Here is a 24,751-nt window from a genome sequence, read left to right as displayed (position 1 = left end):
TGTGTGTGCGTGTGTGTGCGTTGTGTGTGTGTGTGTGTGTGTGTGTGTGTGTGAGAGAGAGAAGAAAACAGAAAAAGAGAGCGAGAGTGGATCGGAGATGGGGTCTAATCAAGTGAATTCATCTCCCGAGAGCTCTTTTATATATTTCTAAAGGGGATGTAGAGAAAGCCTTACGCTCCAGCAGAGAGGCGTATTTGATCTACATGTGAAGGAACAACTGAGGGCCAGGACACACAGTAAGTAGAAAAAGAAGGGGGGTTGGAGGGGTTAAGCTAAGTACTCTACTGTAGGAAGCCTTTGGACAGCAGGGAGGTCTGAAGAGTAGCTGACCTGAAAAGAGCCTTTCCGCTCACGCATGGGGAGCCTGTCGTAGTTTCTCCTTAAGATCTGGGACTGCCACACAGGATGCTGTGCAGGATCAGCTCAGCTGCAGACACCACTGATTTATTCCATTTACTCCAATTAATAGAGACGTGGCAAGGATGCAGAAAGTGATGCTCGGAGAAGCAATGCAGGACACACGTCTTGAGCATTAAGCAGCACTGGGTTGACAGCCGTTTGAGGATGTCAGCACAGGTTCACACATACCAGATATGACTGGTCAGCCGTGTTGGAGACATGCTATCTAATGTATCTACTGCAAGTTAATCTGAGTTCAATTTAGAGCATGATTAAGTCTGATAGTGGAATGCAAAAAATACACTTACTCAAGTACTGCACTTAAGTATAACTATGATGTGTATATACTTTGAAATGCTTCTTTTTACTTCTGCTCCACTAAAGTTTGGGGGCAGTTACTGTACTTATATGACCATTATTTTAAAGCTTTAGTTACTCATTATTTAGCAGAATATTAATATTAAATAAAAAGGTACTGATAAATCATCATATCTCGTTATAGAATTAGACCCACAGCAAAGAATAAAGCAACTACATTAGCTCAAGATGCATTATCAAAGTGATGTACTCTAAAACAATAACTCAAATACACTCCAGCAACAGAAGATAAGACCACTTAATGAGCTACGGATAAAAGGCATAGATAGTATGATAGTTTTTAACTTTTATTTAAGTAGTATTTTGTGTACTTGACTTCTTCTTGAAGAACATGTTTACACTGTAACATTGCCACTTTTACTCAAAGTATTTAAATGCTTCTTCCAAAGCTCTGCAAAACAGTTAATCAATACAAATATTAACAGAGTTAACTTCAACTTAACAAAAAATAAGAAAATTTGTTTCCTTAACTCGCATTTGTTTGTTGTAACAGTGCTTCTTGACAATAATTCTGATGCATTGATGCATTTGTGCGTGAGAGTTGCGTATCAGGGTTGCATAACGCCAAGAATCATTGTTGTGACAAAGAAATAATCAATCAAACATAGATGTCCTTATTCTTTTTATCTAATGCTATCTATTATGTGCTAAAGCCATTTTCCAATGTTCCATGTATTTTGGGAACAGTTTCCTGTCTGTGACGGGGTCTCGGCAGCACGTTTTTAAAAGATCCTGGGATCACCTCTAAACCTGGATGATTTGCTGCTGGAAGCCGGGGTAAATATAGCAAAATGGCAAATGTAGGACAGTTGGCCATAAAACCCCTGGTGATCAGACGGAGTGAGAGAAGGATTTACAGAGGAGGAGCAGGAGGAGGAGGAGGGGGTGGAGTGAGTGAGACTTGATGGATGAAGACTGAAAGAGTGACAGTGAAGAGAGGGTAGGAGGAGTGATAATTTGTTGGAAGAAATAACAGCGAGGAGTGAGATTTATCATTATATTTCCTGTAAACACTGTCAGAGTTTAATGTTCATATACTGGACTACAACATTTATATATCTTACAAGTACATCAGTGTATTTCAGTTTTTAGACTTGTCATAACTATTTCTTTATATTTGCGAGGAGGACAGATGATATATGTCTGCGTTTTCAAGGCTGCCTCATCTGTACAGCCACATCCTGGAAAATCTCCACTGTCAATATTATTTCAGCAAACATCATCTGTCCAACACTTTTGATTATTTTGGATATCTCTTTGTTCAGCCGTCAGCTTTTCATCAGACACTGTACTTCCCACACAGCTATCTGTCTTTCCACAGGTGAGTTCAAGCATAATATGAATATAGATCCATGACAAAGAATGGAGGGCTCTACACCAGCAAGGTCGAGGTCTGAAAATAAACTCGCACACTTCTCCCGAGATGACTGAAGAAGAAATGGTGAAAAAGAGGCAGAATGAAAAGAGTGGAGAACATCCTCAATAACACACAATGGCGAGAATCCAGAGAGAGAGAAATAAAAACGAAAGCCTGTCAATAAACAGGAAAGACAAGAGCGAGAATCAACTAAACGCAGCCTTCTCTTTCACATCTCTATGTGTGCGAGTACTTCCTCTGCTTCCCAGTGCTGTTAGCAGACCCTGTCAAAAACAGCTCGTCATGTAATGTTAAGGTATTTCTCACTAAGTAGGACTTTTGCACCATAATAGCTGGACTAACTGCATTGATACTCTTCCTGCGGCTAGTGAGACCATCACTAAATATAAAGAACGCTTTAGAGCTTTTAGGGAGCTGTAAAATAACTCTGACTGTATAATAGTAGTCGTGGATTTTGGAGCTGACAGCGGCTTGACACACTTTCCTGAAATCCTGCTGTACTGTTACAACTCATATTCACAATTCAACTCTCAAAATTTGAATTCTAATGGAGTTATCACTCCAGCATTACTATGTCCTGTTCCCAATACTTTTTTGCATTAGACTGCATTATAGTTTATGGTTGCATGTGTGTATTACCGGACGACTCCTGATGTGTTCCTGAGGACTGAGGCAGCAAAGCTCTGAGTGACGCCCACCAAACTGGTCCCATCCACCTCCACGATCTGGTCATTCACTTTGATTCTGGCAAATGCAAGAAGAAGAATCTTTCAGCACTTAAGATAAGATAGTAATAAACATGTAATTATAAAATAAATGAACAGAAGAGAATAGAACACAATAGCCCTCTATTGTCATTGTACATGTACAATGAAATTATAGGTGCTCCAACACCAACTGTGCAGGAGCAAATAAAAATATATCAATAGTATAGACATCAGGAATAAATGTCTGCGTTTTACTTTTACTGTGCATACATATAAGCTGAAATCTGCATGCACATATGACCTCACGCTGGGCTTCTGCATTAGAAAATGATTGTGGTCCAAAGGCTAAAAGATGCACAAAGTCACGAACACGCTGGCGTATCATTCATGTTCACATAATTTATAGAACTACAACAGCGGAAAACTTTCTGGGGTCACAAATTTCCAGTGCAATAGCTCCAGACTACTGTGTAACAAGGAGACAGAGGAGATGAGACTCAAAACAAACTATGAGGGCTAATGGGGACATGGACGCCTTTCGCCCTCGGCTACAATACATCCGGTATTTGTGCTCTGCTCTGGACATGACGGGAGGTCGCCTAAGTTCTTGACCTAAAATGAAACTCCTGATAAGACTTGAGTATACAGGATTCAGGGGAACTGCGAACAAATTGCTTAAAACAGACAGCCTTGTTGAATATTCAATTTAAATTTGCATGAACATTTGTACTGAAAAAAAAAGATGCAGAGGGATTTTGAATCTGGATTTTGAGTAACTGCTTCAACATATAAATAAAACAAAAACTAGCTCTCATTATTTTCAACAAAACAGTGAATTGTGCTAATAATTAATTGCTGGAAGCCACAACAGACACATTATTCTCTTCTTCAACAGCAATTTGGTTTTTTTATTTGGTCCAAAACAGAGTGCAAGAAGGCCCATCTCCTCGATACTTATGAACACAAGCTTGAAAACTTTAAACTTGTACATTTCTCACATTTTTATCAAATAAAATGGGCAGATGAGATGAAGGTCTCTTAACTCGATTTTTCTTGATTTGTATGAATGAACTACCCCCATAGGTTCAATTTAAAAGCAATAAAACTCAAAGATAAAAGAGTTCTCAAGTGATCTACAATTACAATTTCATAAACTGGAGAGAGCCACAGTAGCTAAGACTATTTAACAATGGTCAAAATCTCTAGCTACCTACAAATGCATCCTCTGCACTGTTTCCTTTTTATTTACCGCAACAATAATATCAAAATGAAGAGGTGTTTGATGGCTTCATATAAAACTGCAGCTCCTTCTCCCAGTCTGTTACAACATAACACCAGCTGCCGAGCAGAATTTAGTATGTCTGTGACAGCTGACGCATCAATCACAGATGTCACAGGGATGTATAGAGACACGTGGGCCTGACAGACAGACAGCAGGCTGGTTGTCTGTCAGCGGTCCAGATGCTTCTCTGACCTTCATAGATGCTACCATCCAAATGTGGCTGTATGTGGTCGAGCCTAGTCGGTATACAACTTCCAAACAAAGGCAGCAGGAAAGACAAAAAACTGCCAACAAAGGACCTTGTCAGTTAATGTACATACACCGAATTACACATCCTATCACCCTCATGTCCCCTATCTCACACACACACACACACAGGCGAGACATCGAGCCACAGCCAAGTCATTCTGTCTGCCTGAGAGTGAATGCGCTCCTGCACATTAGACCATTAAGTCAGACTCAGCAAAGACAGAGCCCTGTGGCAGGGAGGGTAATGACTCAAGGAAATCACATTCTGGATAGTGACTCCTCCCTTCTCTCCCTGTGTATATCTGTGTGTGTGTGTGTGTGTGTGCACGAATAAGTGAGCATGCAAAAATTACTGATTACTTTTTGCCGCCATGACACTAACATCTCAAGTGTACAGTTTATTTCTCTAATACTGTGATCATGGTCTATTGTGAAATCCATCATGAGGCCACAGCCAGAACTGCAGATTCACAATAAAGAACAGCTGTGTTTCCATCTCTAATAAAGACACTAATGATGCAATATAATGTTGGAAGCATTCATTCACTTGAAGTATAATAAAAAACTTAGTACTTTGGCTTCCTCCCACAGTCTGAGGACATGCGTGTTGGGGTAATTGCTGATTCTAAATTGGCCATAAAGTGCTGTATGTATGGTTAAAATGAAAGTTTGAATGGTCAGTAAGAATAGAAGAGCGTTATGTAAATGTGAATACATTACTTAAATATGCACAGCACTCTGGCTGTTTTAAAGCCAGCTGTAAAAAGATATTTGATTTGTGAATATTTCTTTTTTTTTTTCCTTTTTCTTTTCTTTTATTCAGTCTTTATATTAGGTGCAGATGTCCATTTCACCACTAAACTACAAATATCACTATGAAACTATTAAACTTCACCAATATCTTCACTTATATTAAGTCAGTTTGTTAATATTTTAAGTGTTCTGAGATTTTATGTTTAGATATGCATGTTAAGCACTTTAAACATGTTTAACATGCAAATGTTGCATCAATGTCCAGCAGGTAAAGTGGTAAAATATCAACCTAAATGTGTATTTTTTGTATTTTATTGTATTTCATTACATGAGTCTGAAGGCAGACATGTTACTAAAGAAAAATAACCCCCAAATCTCAAAGCTGAACAGTCCATGAACAACATTTTTGTCATGTAGCGTCTCATCACAAAAACTAGATGTTAAAAATATTCATGAAATAGCAACAGTGGCTGTCCTCTGCTGTGTAATGATCACCAAATTTGCATTACACAGTAGTGCACATGTGTTAATGTTAATTAGCTCTGAACACAAAGCAGACTTCATTCTTTGGTGACCATAAATACATTTTTCAGAATACATCATTTCAAGGCAGCTATTAGATTAGAGGTTGGTTTTTATTGTCGCCATGCCTACAACCACGCTGCTAGCATCGCTAAAAATCTAAACAAGCACACGGAGGAGCACGCTCAACAGCTTCTACAGCATTGTTGTAAAAATGAAACTAAACTAAAAACTTTTTTTTCCACTAAAGAAAAAAAAAGAAACAGGCTCAACTCTACAGTCACACAAATGTGAACTCGAGCTTCAGCACAGTGTTCCTCTGATCTTTTCAACTTCTCTCACTTCTCCCACTCACCATGGGAAATTAGGCTTTTTGGAGTCAGTGAAACTGTCATCTTAGAACAGATCAACTTTTCTCACTTTCGAAGGAGCTGCTTCCTTTCTGCCGCTGCTTTTCTCCGTCGCTCTGCTGGTTACATTTTAACTAATCTCACTGTCATGTTCCTCAGAATTTCTGCCATAAGAATAAATCCCAGGAGGAAACACCAAGTGCAAACAGCCCTGCTGCATTAGGCTTGTTTTCTATGAAGAGCTCACTAGCTTCAAACTGCATTGTGAGGAGCAGTTTCTGTTTATGGGGAACCTGAACCACACAAACAAACTAATAGGTGGAAGGTGACAGCTCAAGAGGCCAGTCTGTCAGCTGAGGAGCTGTCATCTCCTCCATCTCTGACTCATTGCTAACTCTGCACTGTTTACACTTTTCATAATGCACAAAAACACATAATGCAATACTGTAAAACATCCAGGGACATAAATAGAAACAGAGACTTTAAAAATCAGCGCTTTTCTGCAGAGAAACTCTGCAGAGAAAAAGAAATATAATTTAATGTAACGACTCCGTCACACCTACACACACACCTACACAGGTACAGACCTGTGTAAGACTGTGCCTCTCTCGGTGGATATAATCCGAACCCCTGCTGTTAAATCTGATAGATATAGAGTGTGACTGCGCATGTAAGACCGAGCGAAACAATATGGTGGAGTGGTGCTGGGGGAAAAAAACATCTATGGAAATTTATTCCTGTGGAGGGACTACATTTATATATTTTTTGCACAACATACGCAAGTTTAATCCTACGTGCATGTTATTTGTTGTCTCCAGACCCACTTTTAGACTGAAAAAAATGTGTGATATCCAGCAGGAAAGCAGCACCCACCTGCTATCTCTCTCCGCAGCTCCACCCTCAATGACAGTCTTAACAAAGATGCCCAGTTTCTCCAGGCCTGCATCAGCACCAACACCCATCCCAATGATACTGATCCCCAGGCCGTCTTCATCTGGAAGCACAAAAACCCCACAAATTTCAAGTGTCATTCTCTGTATTTTCATAAATGTCCAAAGATCCAGTCAATCAAACCCAAAATGACTTCTGTTAACAATGTCAACCATATTATGGAATACAACAGAATATGTGAATAAGTTCAGTATTAACTGAAAGAATAAGGAGACGTCAACCTCCAAGACATGAAACAATTTTTACAGGAATGTGAAAAATGGAGGAGAAATGCCCTTCATTCATCCCTGTCCTGTGTTAATAATTCAAATGCTGTTAGTGTTACATAACAGAGAGTAGATTGTGGTGTCCCACAACGTAAAGTCAGTGTATTTTAGATCCTGGGTGTAAATGAATTTTAGTCCAGAACAAGACAAGTGGAAAACATGCAGTGTCAGGGGAATTAGGATGAATTAAGCAACCCTTGCTTTTTGGGATAATCTAAGTCAAATTGCAATTTGTGAATTATCTCTTTGTAACATCTAACAACAATAATAATAATAACAAAATACTGCTAATGGTCGAGGGAGAGATTTAAACTTTAAGGCATGATCTATGGGAAGGGGATGAAGGAAACGTGAAGGAAAGAAATTAGGAAAGTACAGAAGAAAGCAAAAAACAAAGACATCCTGTGTGGGTGGTTCTGTCTGTTGGGTATGATAAGTAGCTGACAGGATCCCATCTTCATTAGGATTTTCTTAGATTTTTTCCCCACCTTTCTCTAGCTCCACAGGGAAGAGCTCCAGTTTCTCCACCCTCTTCTCCAGCTCATACTCAGCAGAGGAGGCCACGGGATCCACCTCCTCATTACGTCGGTCATAGTCTTCATTGGAGTAGGTGTTAAACACCTGAAAAAAAACAACAACACACAGAATTATATAAGCTAGTTGCATTTAAAAAAAATGTATTCAGGCTTTATAAAGGGCACATCATACTGTACTAATAGGCTCACACAGGAACAGGTTTTGCCTTTGCACATACGACACTAACAATGCCACACCTGGGAATGTTACATACATTTATACTACTCTTCTTGACAACAGTGGTTGCTCTTTAGGCGAGGGAGTAAATAAGAGCTTTGTGTTCCCAATTATTGGGAACACAGCACTACTTTTAGCTAACAGCACTTGGATAAACAAGGTCTTTATATGAAAGAAACAACTGCAACCACAAATAAACTGTAATGCAAGGAAACATAATTGCTTTGAGGACGGGGATGCCTCTCTCTTTCTCTGAGCTGTGTGGTCCTCAGAGGAGCCTCTCCTCCCTTGCAACAGTCAGCTGTCACTTCAAATCTCATCCCAACCAAGCGCTCTCACGGCTCCCTGCACCGAGGAGGAAGGAAAGGAGAGGAGAGAGAGCTGTGCACGCTCTTGTCACGACTTTAGTGTGGTGTTCTGCCGAATGCTGTCTGCTGGTGTCGAAGAAAGAGGTGTAAGAATATGCAAAGTGTTCAAGCGCGTAGATTAACATGCATGTAAGTGCAGAGGGAAGCTTGCATGAAGGCATAAGCTTCACTCCGGCAAAACAGGCACCTGCAAACCCCGACTCCAGGCGCTATTAATAGAATCTCAGATTTAGCTTGAAGTGAACCCATTAGCTGTTTTCTGTCACTCTTTATATTAATTGTGGCCAAAGTTTCAAATACTGAGGTCAGTCTGTGATCAGTTTCACATCAAAGAGAGTGGATATCTCTGCCCACCAGCTAACAAAGCTTCTGTTTGTGAGGGGCAGCCAATCAGAAGAAAGACAGCTTAAAGAGAGGAAGATGAGCTAAATTGGTTGTTTTGGACAGAAGATAAACTGGAGGTTTTTGAATCTTGATCTTTGGTGAAATTCAAGAACAAAATGACATTAAAAATTAATGTAACAGGATCCATTAATTAGACTTAAATCATTGGAGCTATTCACAAAACCGCATCAATAAGGCATCGTATAGATGTGTTACTCACTCTGTTAAAGAGATAGTGTGCTGCACGCACAGTCAGGGCACAATGAGATGGCATGATGCTGCCAGGATTTGCTCTGTGAGATCTTGCATGAGATCTGCATGACCTCCCTGTAATCAATCATTCAGTGTTATCAACAGCCCTGCATTATTAACACTTGCTTGCACCCAGAAGCACACGCACACATGACACATGAGTATATGCACTGTATAGACTGTGCAGAGAATTACAACATATCAAATCAGACACACGCAAACACTCAGCAATCAGTAGCAGACGCCATCACACTCACAGACCCGTTAAACACACCCACGTATGCACAATGCTGACAAATGCTAACACCAGCACTTGCTCTGTCCAGGATGTCCTGAACGCGATGCCGCCATTGGCAGCCAGTACATTATCTAATGGCCTCTCTCAGTCACTGTGTGCTATCTACAAACACATTAGCATGTGGCCAGTCACTTGACAGAGAGAGAGAGAAAAGATGAGGTCATGAGGGAAGATGAGGACTGATGAGGGTGGATCTGTGAGGGAAGGTAAGCGTAGAAGAGTGGGCGGAGGCTCAGTGATGGAGAAAGATAAGGGCAAGCGAGGGACTTCTACGCATCTGGGAGGCAGATGAACTGAATAGGAAGCGGCTGGAATAGAGAATAATGGTGACTGAGGGAAGGAGTGATGAGATAAATGAAACAGCACGCACAGGGGAAATAAGAATAGGTAGGCAGGAAGAGAGTGAACCAGAAACAGACTGAAACATTTAACAGAAAGCATTTGCCTACAAAACAAAGACACCCGATGGTTATCTGGCTCTAAACAGAAACCCCGGTATGCATCTCCATCCTGTCCAAACACCACCTGGCTTCCAGGCTCAGAAATTCTTTAAGAACAGATAAAATATGTAGAAGGGCTATCTGAAATATAAAGGTCAAGATTCTCTCTCACAGCTACTTCTCTTCTCAGATAGGATGCATAATATCTTCTTGTTCTCCTACAATAATTGGATTTTGTTCTGGGGAAAAAATACTTTTGGATCTGAAATACCAGTAGAGCGATAAGAGGCTCAAAGGCGCACAAAGAATGATTTGGTACACCGTCGTGTGAGAGTGTGCTTAACCTTGGCAGGGTGGCAGAACTGCTGCCTGCTGCTTTTATTACTTTAGGGAGGTGTAAAGTGGCAAGAGAGTAAGACCAGACATGCACCTGGCAACTACTAGCCTGACAGCTGTGGGACAAACTGTTGGGGCCATAGTTTGACGGATATCAATATGTTTACCCATATTAGTCGTTCGGGACTGCTGTGGCTGAATCGATCTCAGCTCCTCCTGTCCATATGTCCAAGGATCCTTGGGTAAGATACTGAACCCTGGGTTGCCCAGTTGTCAGGCAGAGGTGCTTAGGTATAGATAAAAGAATTGCATGAAAGTCTGTGTGACTGAGCGTATGAGACATTGAGCAGAACACGCTGTGTAAGAAGCAGTCCATTTACCATTAGTCTAACAAACTGGCTGCGACTTTGACCTCATCATACTGTAATGATAAACCCCTACATTTTTACTTTAGTTATAGTTGATGAGCAACAACATAAAGTTTAACTGAAATTTTGATTTGTTCCTCAAGTAGCTTCACACAAGGAGAGTCACTAGAAAAGGAAGACTGAAGTATAAGGGACCGTTTGCCCATGTGGTTCTCCCTTGGAAATGGAGCCAGCTTTTGAAGGTTTTAACACAACACGGCCATTTTCATGTAAATATATTCATCTATGCTGCCTGCAGTTTCTGTCAAGCTTAACACTGTGCTCGGGTCAAAAACAAAAAAACCACGACAGAAGTTTACATTCTGGAACAGCTATAAATCTCCTTGACTCTGTGTCATGCTGCTTGCTGATGGTGATGCGAATGGTCTGTATGAAGATAGTCCATGGAGCCAGAAAACATATCACCTTTCACAATTCTCCCAGTGTCAGTGCTTATCCTCCCACAAACTCATTCATCAACATAAAATACACAGGCAGATATAATCTCTTCTCTAAGATCTGGAATACAAACCGCAAAGTATAATCTATCATTCTTAACCGTATCAAATGACGTCTCTTATCCCCTCTTTTCTTAGACTTAACCTTCATCTGCACAACGCACTGATCAACGCCCTGTGAAATCAAACACACGCGCGTTTCTGTATTTTGCCGGTTAACAAACCTCCAGCAACAGAACAACTGGCGGTTATGTGCAGACTCTGCAGCGGTTCTGCTTGGGCAGGCACTCTTGTTATCTTTTCTCCTGTCCTCGCATCAGGATAAGGGAGTATACTTTGACTCTGAAATACGGTTTTACAGTCATCTGTGGATGCTGCTGCAGACGCCGGGACACTGCAGATGCTTGGGAAATCTAAAGCGATAAAGCTGAGGCCTCTTACTTAGTAGAAGAGCCTCAATCTGTCCTTGTATTTGAGTGCTTATGCAGATTCAAATGCAAGTACATGAATACAGATTCCTAACAATATGAATGGTATTCATGTAGGCTTTAGATTAAAAGGCCATTGCACACACACAGATGTGTAGATGCAAGCATACACACATGACAGGGAGTCATCCACTAATGAAAAGGGCGGTAGTTCATATATACTCAATCAACATCCAAGACATTGGTTTTTGCTGCTAAATGATACCTGTCAGCCACCTCAGCTGGTCTGTAAGGATAGCTGTTGGGTTGGCCTAATAGCTCCTATGATGACCGCAGATCAGCCAAGGGATAATACTGAGACTGGAATCTTTAAGATGCTGAGTCCGGAGCCACAGTAAATAAAAAAGAAAGACTACATCCACCGAGAAAGAGAGAGAAACCGAATGACTCATATGATTCATGGTTTAGAGCAGCAGCAGACACTGAGGCTATTGAACAGTGAACAGGCAATAATAGAGAAATAAAGAAAAGAAGATGGAAAAAAAAAAAGCTGAGGAGTGGGTGATGCTAGGGGTAATTTGCTCCAGGGCTGTTTGAGTCCTTGCCTAAGATGGCACGGCATGGCGCCCAGTCACGGCGAAAAGCCTCTGATGGTATTAAACTGGGCCTTTGGTGAATTGGTGCCAATGCTGCCACCCGCCCTGCGTCTTCCAGACAGTGGACGCTGCCCAGGGCAAGACGAGGCTGGAAAACCCAGGAGAAATGTTCCAACTGGTGTGGCATGAACCCAACAAACCCTGCGGTGGATAAACTACAGCCTGGCTCTCTCTCTCTTTCTTTCTCTCTTTCTCACACACACACACACACACACACACACACACACACACACACACACACACACACACACACACACACACACACACACACACACTCATAGTCTTCTCTGCTGCGACACCTCAGCGTATTTGCATTCCATTAATTCTACCTGTGGCCACCCACACAGACACATTCGCACGACGCCAGGCTGGAGAACTGACAGGTGCTGAAGAAAGTGTCTGGATACTGAGGGGACAAGACAGTCGCTGATGGTGGAAATAAATGAATGTCAGACTCAGACTGACAGCAATAAAGAGGTGGGGATGGGAAGAACAGGGAGCGAGAAAAGAGAGGAGGAAACATAAACATTCAGTATACAACTCTATATAAAGAGAGGTGAGAACATACAGGGATTTACAGTCAATTCAAGGCCAGCCTCTCTATCTTCTTGACATATATCCTCCCTCATCTGGGGAAGTGACACTGACAGGGAATGCCACAATCACATAAGTCAGCGTTTCTTTTTTTAACTTTAGACACCGCTTCTGCATACAAAACAGATGCACACACACTGTTCATACAGGAGGGCAAAACTTTAGATTTGTGTTGCCGTTTTAAAAAGCTGATTTTTCATCTGCTGTATCTACAGCGGGCTTGCTTTTCCTTTCTATCGGCTACTGCACAATACTACAGGGGGCCGCTACTCCCACCAACACCTGAGTCAAGGGCCAACTACAGGACAGGAGACAAACCTAAAGGGAAACTAGACAGAAGAACTAGCTTAAAACAAGTGCATATTATCATATACAACGAGAGGGAGGAAGAGATTAGAAGTAACACAACATGTTGCTTGTTACAGCACATGCCCACTTGCTATGCTATGTAATTCATTAGGCTGCGATAATGACTGTGCAGAGAGTGGGACTGCATTTCTACGAATCATAATAACCAGTCTGTGTGATCTGGACTGCTGTGAATGAAGCACAGAACCCTAAAATTATCTTAGAAAGGGACAAAAATGGTTTATAGGGTTGATTTTGTTTGTATCAGCAGATCTCAATCTTGTTTCTGACTCACTATAAACAAGCACATGGTGATGGTGCGGCAGTCAGAACCTTCCTAAACACGAGCTTAGCAAACGCTGAGAACATTGTGTCACTGAGATGCTGTGTTCTCTGCAGCTTTTTTTTTTTTTCAGCAATAAAAACTGAGAGCGCACTGGTAATATCATTAGCACGTGGCCAGATTGGGTAGGTGGGGGGTTGGTTGATAGTTCATGACACAGTCTGCCGTGTGGCAAATGACCAGCCTCAAAAACCGCAAGGCACGTCTCGCCTTTCCCGGATCATTAAAAATGCATCCCCCAGGGAGGATCGGGTGGCACCGAAACAAGCAAACAAAAACACAACTGCATTAATAATGGAGTGACTAAGCTACAGGCACGCACAAAATACACGCATGCCCAACATCCGAGTCAAGAGTAGTTGTTCCTGTCAGAGGTAAGAGAGGAAGGGAGTCATGATTGTTTTTCTATTGACAGCATAACTGCTAAAGAAAAACAGTACTTCACTGGACAGCTTGGTTTGAATAAAACACTGCTTGATACATATTTTCATATAGGTTTTGATACTTTGTAACATGTAACATTTTTGTAACTCTGGTTTAGTTACAGCTTTACCCAGCTACGTAGAAATGCAACAGAGTTTAGGGCATAAGAAGAAATCTGAGGCATGCTACAGCTGAGATGTGCACAGAAACAAGAGACCTACCAGAAAACCTTTTAGTACCAGTCATCAGCTGGATTATCAGTTATATTTTTGTACTTTGACTCATTCCTGTTTTGGAAATAAATGAACTTAAAGTACTGCGCAAAACACTTGAGACACCCTCCATTTTTTATATTTTGCTTCCAAGGAGCCAGAATTTTCTTTTCTTTTCTTCATGTATTAAGTGAGGTTGAGCAATTATTTTCCAGGCTTTTTTGAAGGTCTTTCAAACTTTGTTTTTAGACATTGGCTGCTTTTTAACTCATTTTCTGTTCAGTCCTAGTACCCAAGCATGTTTTTTGTTGGTTAAGTCACTTAATTTGGATCTATGAATCATTCAAGCTTTCAAAAAGGTCTGCAACCTAAAGGATGAACCAGTTCTGTCTACACATAACAGACAGCTTAGCAAAGAACCAAATTAAAATGGTATTTTTAGGCACTTTATTAGCATCCTGTCACAAAATAATTTGTTCAAATTTCTTTAGTTGATTCTATGAAAAATGTCAAAGATAAAACAGTTTGACAGGTGCAAAATGGTATTTTTGCAAAATGATTACAAAGAGCTGTTAGGTGTAAACTTTGTATATCTCAGCATGATGTGCAATGTGTCCTTAAAAAACTGGGGAAACTGGAGAAGAAGAAATGTCAGGCCTAAAAAAGCAGATGACGGTTTCTGAAAGTCAGGTCCTTAAGAACGAGGGAAAAATCCAGTAAAGACCTGACGCTGGACCCGAGAGAAGCTTCTGGCTCTTCAGCTGATCCATCTACTGTTCACTGAAGCTTCACTGAAACACACTGCCAGCGCAGTAAAAGCATACCTGCACAGTGGAACACTATCAGTCACAAATTAGCATCCCTGGAGCCCAGACTGCAACATTATTGCAGCAGTGTGGGATCATCTTGACAGAGAATGGAAGAAAATCAGCCAGCATCCACAGAAGAGCTTTGAATGTCAATTCTTGAAGACTACTGAAAGAAGCTTTCTGAGTTCAGGCTATGGTGAAGAATAAAAGTAGTCAGACCAAATACTGACTTTCAAGCTTTGTTTAAGCTACTGTCTTTCCATGTATGTCTTTCAAAGTCGCTGCACATATTTCCCATTTTCCTAGAAAAATATAAAGAAATGAGGGGTACCACTAAATTCCACAGTATCCTAAAAATTGAATTTTGGTTAAAAAGACATCCACTAAAGCACAACACTATACTGAGGAAGATTAAGCTGTAGCAGTGCTGCTGCAGACTTAAATTTTATTTACAAATTCCTAAATCCATGTCAGTGCTGGATCCAAAATTCAAGCAATGCTGTTACACATACAGTATATCATCACCCAGAAAGACAGATTGCACTAAAGTAGAGTAATCCTTTCTATCAGAAAACATGGTCAGAAAGCAAAGCTCCTGGCAACAGGCCATCTAATTTGAAATGGTCTTACAAGACTGCATTAGTTGATGCTCTAGATAAGGATGTTTTTGGGGTTACGCATGTTTTCTGTTGATCTGTCTGAATAACAACATTGTTGGACAAACTGTCAAATACACGAGGGAGGACTAGGGCAGAAATTACATCGTGACAAAAAGTCTGGAGCCTCCACTGTCATGTACTGTATTAAGGGCAGATAAATGAGCTCCAAAATTCTCAAGAGAAATAACCCTCTCTTAATTCCTTGCATGCCTGACGAATGGCACAGAGACAGCGTAAGTTGTGTATTTTCTCAGTTTTTCAGCATCAGCAACTTTGTCTTTATGTTCTTTCATGCTTCAGTAAAGTACAAGATGAGTGTGTGAATTGGTTTTGCCTGCAAAACGCACACGGCAATAGTACGCAGAGAAAACGCGTGTAGGTGGTTTTTGCAACCAAATGTTTGCAGAAGGATCTAATCTGCAAGTACGAACATATCAGTTGGAGGCAAATGAGCCAGAGAACGCCAATTATTTCATGTATATACCTTATCCTTTTGAAAACATAAAATAAAAGCTCCATATTTATAGTGCTCATCAAGAAACACACAGATGTTTATACTGAACATAACCATCCTTTTTATGCTGTAGACTATACATCTTTCAAAATAGGGTAAAAGGCACCCAGAAAAATGCATCTACAAACACTTTTGCAACACATAAAAGGAGCGACACACATCCATCGTAAAGATTAAAGTTCTGAGTCAGAGTTGTGCTATCATTCCACTCAAGGTACAGAAGCAATGGACAAAATGTAGATCCAGTAACAGACAGCATGCAGAATGGAGTGGGTGATTACACAGACGCTTCAGTGGCCATTTAACTAGTGCTCTACTCACCACATCTGTTTAGTTATATTAGGATATTGCAGTGTTGCAAGTAATGAAAATGCAATCCCTCTAAAGGCAGAAAAAATGTCATCAAAAGGTGATATAAACGCCCTTCGTTCAGACGAGTGGTAAACAAGAGGAAACTGACAAAGCAGACAGCACACAGAGGTCGAAGACTTCTGTTAAACTCCTGGGGTGCAGTTCAACAAAACAGGGAAAGAAAATGCACTCATGAAAAGGAAAAATCAACATGTAACAGATGTTTGCGCTTTTAGGGTCTACATGTAGTCAAGGCTTGAACATTTCAAGCCTGAGAGGACTAAGAAGGTGAAGTGAACACTGGTTGAGATCAGTCACCCCCAGGCAGTCATCAAAAATTAAAAGAACCTTAGTTACATTCCTATGTCTCCATTATATCCTCAACATGACACCAGCTGCAAAGAACACACAGCAGTGGATTCAATGTGCATTAGAAAACTGGATCTACTTTAATACAGAAGTCTGTCTGCAGACTGGACAACCCAACCACAGGTTCGAACGTCAAGGATAAAACCACCTACACTTCAATGAAAAATGACACCTGATTTTCTTCTGTGGGTCACTGTGTTCGCCTTGGATAGCTCAAAGCAGCCATTTCTCACTGGGGCAGTGAGGATGTAACAGCTAGACTTTGCAGCCATGGAGGCAACTCCGTGAGGCGGTACTTACTGTGGACACAGCAAACTTCATGCTAACGGCATGATGTTTGCCTTGTTTTCTGTTGTAGCACTCAAAATTGTAGCATGATAAGTTATTCATTATGAAAAATACAAAAGAAATCTGAGGATGAATACCACTCGTCTGAGAATACTTGTTAATACACCAACTGAACACACTTAGACTTTTTCGGGGATATCACTAAAGTCATTATCCGAAGCCAGACATGAATATCTGGTGTAAATTTCATGGCAATTCACAAATCCTTTTTCCGGACTTAAGCGGAACTGGAAAACAGACCCTGCTTCCCGGCTTCACAGAGATTGATACAATATACTTTTTTGCAGTTGCTCTTAACTCACTCTGCATATTCATAAAGACTGAAAATTGATTGCGTGTCATCTATTCTCTGTAGCTACTACGAAGATTTTTTTTTTAAAAAATTAAAGATTTTATAAGCAGGTCCATTGAAATGACTTGATGGGCAGGTCTAAGCAGTATTACACAAATAGAGGGAACATTATGTATTAGATTATTAGACGACTTTAAGACCCTCTTCTCCCACAGGGGTCAAGCTGGACTCGTGTGGGGCTGGGGGCTGAGAAAACAGCTTTGTCTCTTTCAGTTTACAGAGAGATGAACAAAAGACAGAACGCTGTTTGTTTCTCGTGTACTGAGAGGAGGTGGGGCGTGCGATGGAAAAGTGGGAGGGGCGCATGTTTAATTGTGTGTGTGCGTCTTTGTGGGGTCGGGGGCAGCTTCTCTCTTGAATATTCCATATGATGAATGAGCGTCAGTCCTTTTCACAGGAAACAGAAGCCTTGAAGTTAAAGCCAACAACAGTGCATAATCTACGCCTCTTCAACCTGAATATGAGAACAAGCTGTTTAATGTATTTACTCTATTTACTCGTCACTTACTGGTTAGTGAAAGTGCAAGTTGAAAAAAGCAATGCCATTTTTTTCTTCTCACACACACACACATATATATAATAATTAAATATAAACCTATTATCATATTATTTTAATTTAAATTAATTTCCATCATGGAAATGGATGCATGTGTGATGAAACCTGAGAGGAAAGAAGAGAAAAGAGCAAAAGGACCAACTTTTCAGAGACAGCACACGGTAATTAGTGAGCTAACATCACGTTTTTCTCCACAGAATAACTGGACTAATTGTTCTGGTTCATTATAACGTGGTTATAAACCTGTGGATTGTTTGCATTAGCTTGAGTTAGATTTACATACAAGAACTTAAATCTCTCAATCATGACTGTGAGTTTAAGAAAGCTTAAAATATGAATATATATATATATTTATATGACAAATTGAATTAAGAAGATAAAACTGGTAACAAAAGCCACATTGCTAATTGATTCTAAATACTTGAGGATAAAGAAGGAAAAATATTTTCCATAATCTCCCAAATCCATCTCCCCAATCCACAAGCAACACTGGCTGCATTGTGCCCAACTCAATACTGAAAACAGCAGAATTCTCCACTGCAGATGAAACAAATACCATAGTACAGATAATTCTATTTACTGGAGAAGAAGTCACTGTCTACAGAAACAATAACCATTTTCCATTAGCAAAAACGAGATTTTCTATAATTCTATCCACTGTGAAAGCAGAGTATGATCAATGGTAAAAATGCATGTAATCTTTAGCTATGTCTACTGTAACCTTGCATAACACATCAAGGTTAACCAAAACCACACATACACAAATACAGACACTACGGGTCCACTGTGTGCTGAATATACAGAGCATTTCACAGATATGTGAAGACTCCATAGTTTCACAAACAACTCCCCGAGCAAAGAGGCTCGGAAAGATAAAAAAACAAAAAACAAACACAGTATCTTGTGTGAAAATTGTGTGGGTGCAGAACCAGCATGACTAACACATGCATAGATGTTGTGCTCATGAACATCAAATGCTTTGACCCTAGCATCACAAAATGGCCACAACCTTCAACACCTATAACATTCAATAATGTGATATTTTACCTAACTCAGGTATACACTAAAGGAAGAAAATGCCAAATGAAAAAAGTCAACTAGGGTCATGTCATTTGTCATGTTTGCATAACCTCATGAACCTCATGTGTTCAAACAACAAAGCTAACCACAAAGAGTAGTTCAGTGGTAACTATAAATACAAGGCCATAAAAAGAAAGCTCTGAATACTCTAAACTATTAGCTCTCTGTTGTTTTAACCTACTTTTGATAAGCACTGCACAAATGCTTTTATGCCGGATTGCGTTCAAATGTGTTTACACAATTTCGGCTTTCACAACACTTTTGTGCAGCATTCGGCTTACTGTAATAGGAGCACTGCTGAAGCGAATCTTCCTCTTCGGAGGGATGTCCTCTTTGTTTTCTTCCGCCAGACCAGGAATCTCTGTCAGATCGGACCCCGGGTCGTAGACGATGTCCTCGTCATCGTCACCGTAGAGGTCATCCTCGGGATCCGTGCAACTTTCCCCCCAACCCTGGTAACAGGCGTCCCCATCTGCGTTAAAAATCACCCGCTCATTCCCAGTGTATTCCTCATCAGGCTCATCCAGCTGGTCCTTGGAAGATTTTTCTTCCTTTGAAGCATCTCTGTCCTCTTGGCTTTCCCTGGTGGTCGGCAGCGACTCGTGAGTGGTATCCTCTAAAGCTTTGTTTGTAATTACAGCACCATGTGTAGGTTTCGAGGATTTGGAGGTTCCTAGATCCTCATTTTGTTCTGTTGTGTCCTGCGGTTTCTCCTCTTCTTCACAAGAACCATTAATCTGGTTTCCATTGGTGGAAGCACCAGAAAAACGCTGTCCTTCTCCCGCTGTAGCCTCTCCAGCTTTGTCTTGGGTTTCTTCCTTTTGAGGAGCATCTTGTTTGCGCTCTGAAATCTCTACTCCAGGACTCGGGCTCAGAAGGTCCTCCGAAGACGAGGATGTGGGTAACTTGCCCCCTATCCTGTTCCGGTAGGTTCCACGAACTGGAGATTGTCGAAGAGAATCATCCTCACTGACGTCTCCGCCATGGCGCTGGAATCCGTCAGGTGAGTAGAGGGCTCGTCTGCTGACTCCTCTGTATGAAACCCCCTGGTTGTGGTGGTCAGCGTTTTCAAAAACAGCGCTGAGTTGGCTGACAGTTGGTGAGGATGCCTCCGTTCTGGAGCACAGAGAATCCAAGGAGTCTGTACTGCCTCGGTTGGACCTCGCCCCTCGCCAGTCATCGAGGTGCTCATGGGAACCCCTTTTATCACGGCCGTAGGGAAAGACTGGTGATTGGGACTGGTCGCGTGACTGTTGTTCAAATAGCTTTCTGGTTTCGGAAAACTTTGCCCCGGCACCTCCAATCCTTTCTGCCGATGAGGAATGCTGAAGTTTTATCACTGATCCATCAGCCTTATTGACGAAGTTTGTGGGCTTCACCAGCTTTTGTGGTGAGGATTCATCACGACCCCTAGTCTTAGCAGCTGCATTCTCTGACCCCATTTGCATGAACATGTCCTTAATGCGACTGACGTGTGTGCCATACTGGCGTCCCCTCGGTTGTTTCACCCGCTCGAGGTCTTTGGGCTTTGAGTCTCCATCGAGCCGAGGCTGGTCAAAGGCCTTCTTGAGTGCCTGAAACTCAGCCCGGTAGGCGTTACGGTGGGGGGAGGCACTCCGGAGGCTGGTCCTCTCCCCCGAGGCCTCCGTTTTCAGCATGATGATGCCTTTGGATTCAGAGGAGATGTCAGCATTGCCTTGGCTGCATTAGAGCACCGAAGTGAGGTATCTTGTTCTACTAGTAGTGCCACTCGGTCTGATCCAGCTGTTGTTATAGTTCTTTTAGGCCCATTCATACCTGTAAAGATGAAAGGAGATGTTACAAAGGTAGAAAAATGGTTTTGTCGAGTGAAGACAGATAACTGTTTAAACAGGCTCACAATACCATATGGAGTCAAAGTGCCTCCTTTTATCAGTGGAGCTTCATGATCAGAATGATGGTTAAAAAGCATGAAAAAAGTCATTTTTACCATCAGCAACACTCTTCAGACACATGAGGGCAAAACGAATTACAGATACTTATGTGTGCAGTAAAAGCTCTCAGTACAAGAGAACTACTGCAGTTATAAAAGCCAATCGGACTCTAAAGGGCCTCCAAAGATGCTGTGTTTAGCATCACGGAAGAGCTGCGCTGCTAACCCTCTCAGATAATAAATCCTTTGATTTGTGCTTCTTTTTGTTTAAAATGGTGCTATGCTCTAGGAAACATGGTTGTTTCCTTCTTCTTTTCTTGCTCTCTTTCCGTTATCTCCCCCACCCTCTGTTTTCCATATGAAGCTGTGACCCTTGTACACTAAGACATCCTTCAACTCTCTAAACCATAACTGACATTATGGTTGTGGCTTCTAAATGTCAGCTCCCAAGCTGAAAAAAAATGTTGCTGGATGCACTCAACCATGTGTGTTGATACCATCCAATAGAAAAAAAAGAAACATTTAATGAAAGGCCCACATTTGCAATAATACAGGGTTAGAGCAGGGTAGTCGGCTGGTAGTAGTTAAATATACACCTACATCCGTTAATGTTTAATCCTTTTTGGAAATGCACGCCACAGAGAGTGAAATGAAACATGACACAGTAAAGCTGGGATAAAAATACATTATTAAATAAAAAAATAAGGTCCATCTGGGACACAGAATCCATTAACCTAAGTTGTGCTGTAACCCGCAGCCTGGATGCTATAGATGCATCAGCAACAGCAGCGGTGCCTGAAAACTAAACGTCCTGGCTCAGTATTTAATATTCACTATGCTGGACTCTTGCAGCTCAGTGTTAACACCTATGTGAAATGCTTGCGTTAAAAATAATAACAACAACAATAATTAATCTGAACTTGGGGATCATCATGTGCTTTGCACCCTCTGAGGATTTTACGCAGGAAGATAATGAGGACGATAACGTGAGAGGTGAAATATAAATTGAGGCTTGTGAACATTGGGATCGGTGTCAGTGGGATCAGACAAACAGGCGCACATCAGCCACACCGCACAGTACATGACAGCTCAGGTTTCCCCCCTTCTGACACCGTTTCACGCGTATTTATTTACATTCTTCCAACTGCATATTTCCGCGACATCAACCTCTAACCTTTCTCAATAATTGCAAAATAAACACAAGTTAACCTCAGATAACATCGAGGTTGCTTCACTGTTACAAAAACAAAAGAGTCAGACTTACATTCATGGCTCCGGCTTCGCTGGACGCGCCGCACACATAAACTGTAATCCAGAGGGGAAACTTGCGAGAAATGCGGATGGTCTGCTTGCAAAAGCTATCGAAAATAACATTTCTATTCCGAGCTCGTAAAAAGCCAGCCCGGAGCGGAATCGCCACTAGAAACGTTTGGACATAACTAGAGCCGCTATAACGCCATTGCATTGCAGGCAGTGGGTGATGCTGCCAGTCGCACAATGGGGGTGTCGGTGCAATTTGGGAAGCTCATCTCACTGAGAGCTGCACTGTGGCAGCATTTGCAGGACGGCAGAGTCCGATGTCCGTCTGCAGTGTGGCAAACTGAACTCGCTTAGCTGCAGCGATAGCCGGCGATTTGCGAATGTAAAGCCTCATGTGACAGGTGTTAAAACCTGAAGTGCAGCAATGGTTTGGTCCGATAATCTGCTGCGCGGAGGGGGTTTCAGCGAGCTGCAGTCTGGCATAAATACCAACACACAGCAACTGTAACTTCGCTGGTTCATCAGTGGGATTTGGGTGGGGTAGAGAGGGTCAAGGACCACTCTGACTGTGTGATGCGCGTTCAAATAAGGGTTTCCAAAATGTGGTTCGAGGACCAGAAAGTGGCCTTGAGGAGTTTACCTGGGGGGCTAAGTTTAGAGAAAAAAAAGAAAACAAACAAAAACAAGTGAAGTTGGATTTCACTCAAAGTTCAGTCTGATGGCAGAATTTGAAGAAACCCTTAAACTGTTTTGTCCATCGCTTGTATTACTATAAATACACATGCAGCTTTTAAGTCAGTCTGACTGGAGAAATGTATAAGGGGGCAGTTTAATCAAAAATCTCTGAGTGCCATCCCACACATCCACCATGAGGAACTACATTAAAATTGCAATGATCTCTTTAGTTAGTCGTCTCTCTCCTCAATTAATTCCTGAGCATGCATTTTTTTAAGCCCCATTAAAGAAGATCAGAGTAAAAAAAAAAGAAAAACTATCTGCCTGGGTTGCATACAGTCAACAGACCCCACTGAAAGCACAGGACTTAATTCATGTGATGAAGCACTAGAGAAAGGGAAGCTTTGTAAACATCCAAATGTGTGATTATTTTTGCAAACAGCACCAAGTTACATAATTGCTGTTGTTATGTTATAATAGACGGCATTGTTTCTTCTAACTTTATGAAAGCACAAGCTGTGTACGAATTTGGATGAGGCCTTCTGAGGAAAAGCATTTGCTTGTTCAGTCAACATTTAACCAAACCATACTCGGTTAATACAAATGTGAGTCGCAGATTAGAACATGAACTGTTATAAGTTGATTTGGGACACTTCACACTTCAGATGAATTTTCAATAGGCCTACATCAGTTTTGAATTTAGAAAGTGCATTAAAAACAAGTCTTATGCTTTGGCATTACTGCAAGAAACACAGAGAATTAGAGCTTGTGCAGTGCATACATTTACTAAACACCCACCACTGCTGACGAGAGGATTTTGCATTTTCCCCCCCCCACTGTTCAAAACAAGCCAATTGAGGGCAATTACAATTTAAACTGATGTTCACTGCTACGCCAAAAAGAACCAGATTGGACAGAAATCAGTCTAAGTCAGTATCAAATTAGACACACTGGGGCCTTAGCTTCTCTCCAAGTCACAAATTCTGCGCTTTCCTCCATTTTTAAGCATCATCGTACATCCACAGACCTATAGTGGTTGTTGTGATACATTCATACCCAGTCCAAACACTGGCTATGAGAAGATGTTGCTAAGCAACCTAAAAATAATCTTAAGGGGATAAAAGGGGAGGGTGGAAGAAGAAAACAGCCAGGAACTGCAGAACACAGAGGATGGATGGCATCATGTTTATCGCCACTGAGAAAGCCAAGGATCCAGTCACAAATATGAATTTATCAATCAAGAAGCATCCCAGTGACCACTGCTAGTATGTTAGCCAGAATTAGGAGGCTATTCTGCAATATCAAAGTGCCCTCTCAGTGGGAGCTGACATCAAGGGAAGCGGGGGGGGGGGGGGGGGGGTTGAATTAAGGCTCCTTTAGTAGATGTGATTGGGACCCAAGGGGGCCAAAACATGACCATCTGTCTGCTTGGACTGTCTCTACAGGGGGGGAGGCTGGACAGATTGGAGCAGGACTTTCCAAACATGCCTCTGCTGCTTACAGCTGTGCACAGGAGGTCAAGCACTGCTGAGGTGACTTGCATGTTTTTAAGAGGGTGTATCTGTGTTTGCAAGTCCTGATCCAAGAATAAATCAACCCCCCCAAAACACTAAAAACTGTGGATTTTAGTGGGAGGAATGCTTTATTATGACAAATCCCATCAGTCTGAATACAAGAAGCAGACAGATAAACAGCAAAGCACACACACGCACACAGAGGCAGCCACTCCTTGCAAGCAGCCAGATATAATCTAACCGCTCCGAGAGCATCACACAGAAACATTTGGTAAAGGCGTGGCGCTCCTATATTCCGATTCCCATCATGTTTTACCATGTTTTTCCATCCAGATGTTCAGCCAATGAGCGGTCCTGCTGTGTTTTCCAGTGAAGGCAGGAGGAGGCGGAGGGAGGAATGCTGCAGGATGCTTATTA

At 41.6% G+C, this 24,751-nt stretch overlaps 1 protein-coding gene across 7 annotated transcripts in view; it reads right to left on the bottom strand.

Moving 5' to 3' along the window:
• ppp1r9a (protein phosphatase 1, regulatory subunit 9A) overlaps positions 1–24,751 on the bottom strand; it is a 50,275-nt gene that overhangs the window by 22,647 nt on the left and 2,877 nt on the right. For 2 of the 7 annotated variants that reach the window (XM_040020510.1, XM_040020513.1), the window contains exons 1-5: positions 22,150–22,690; positions 19,255–20,770; positions 7,724–7,856; positions 6,892–7,012; positions 2,795–2,899 (exon numbers count right to left, since the gene is read on the bottom strand). In XM_040020510.1, the coding sequence (XP_039876444.1) occupies positions 2,795–2,899; positions 6,892–7,012; positions 7,724–7,856; positions 19,255–20,631 (1,736 nt within the window). In that variant the 5' untranslated portion in view covers positions 20,632–20,770; positions 22,150–22,690. Of the gene's footprint in view, positions 1–2,794; positions 2,900–6,891; positions 7,013–7,723; positions 7,857–19,254; positions 20,771–22,149; positions 22,691–24,650; positions 24,745–24,751 lie in introns of those variants that run through there. The other 5 variants (XM_040020506.1, XM_040020512.1, XM_040020508.1 and 2 more) reach the window with 3 other exon arrangements.

This window comes from Simochromis diagramma, unplaced genomic scaffold, assembly GCF_900408965.1.
Source record: "Simochromis diagramma unplaced genomic scaffold, fSimDia1.1 OVJJ01000753.1, whole genome shotgun sequence".
Taxonomy (NCBI): domain Eukaryota; kingdom Metazoa; phylum Chordata; class Actinopteri; order Cichliformes; family Cichlidae; genus Simochromis; species Simochromis diagramma.
This window is presented reverse-complemented; position numbering and strand designations above follow the sequence as displayed.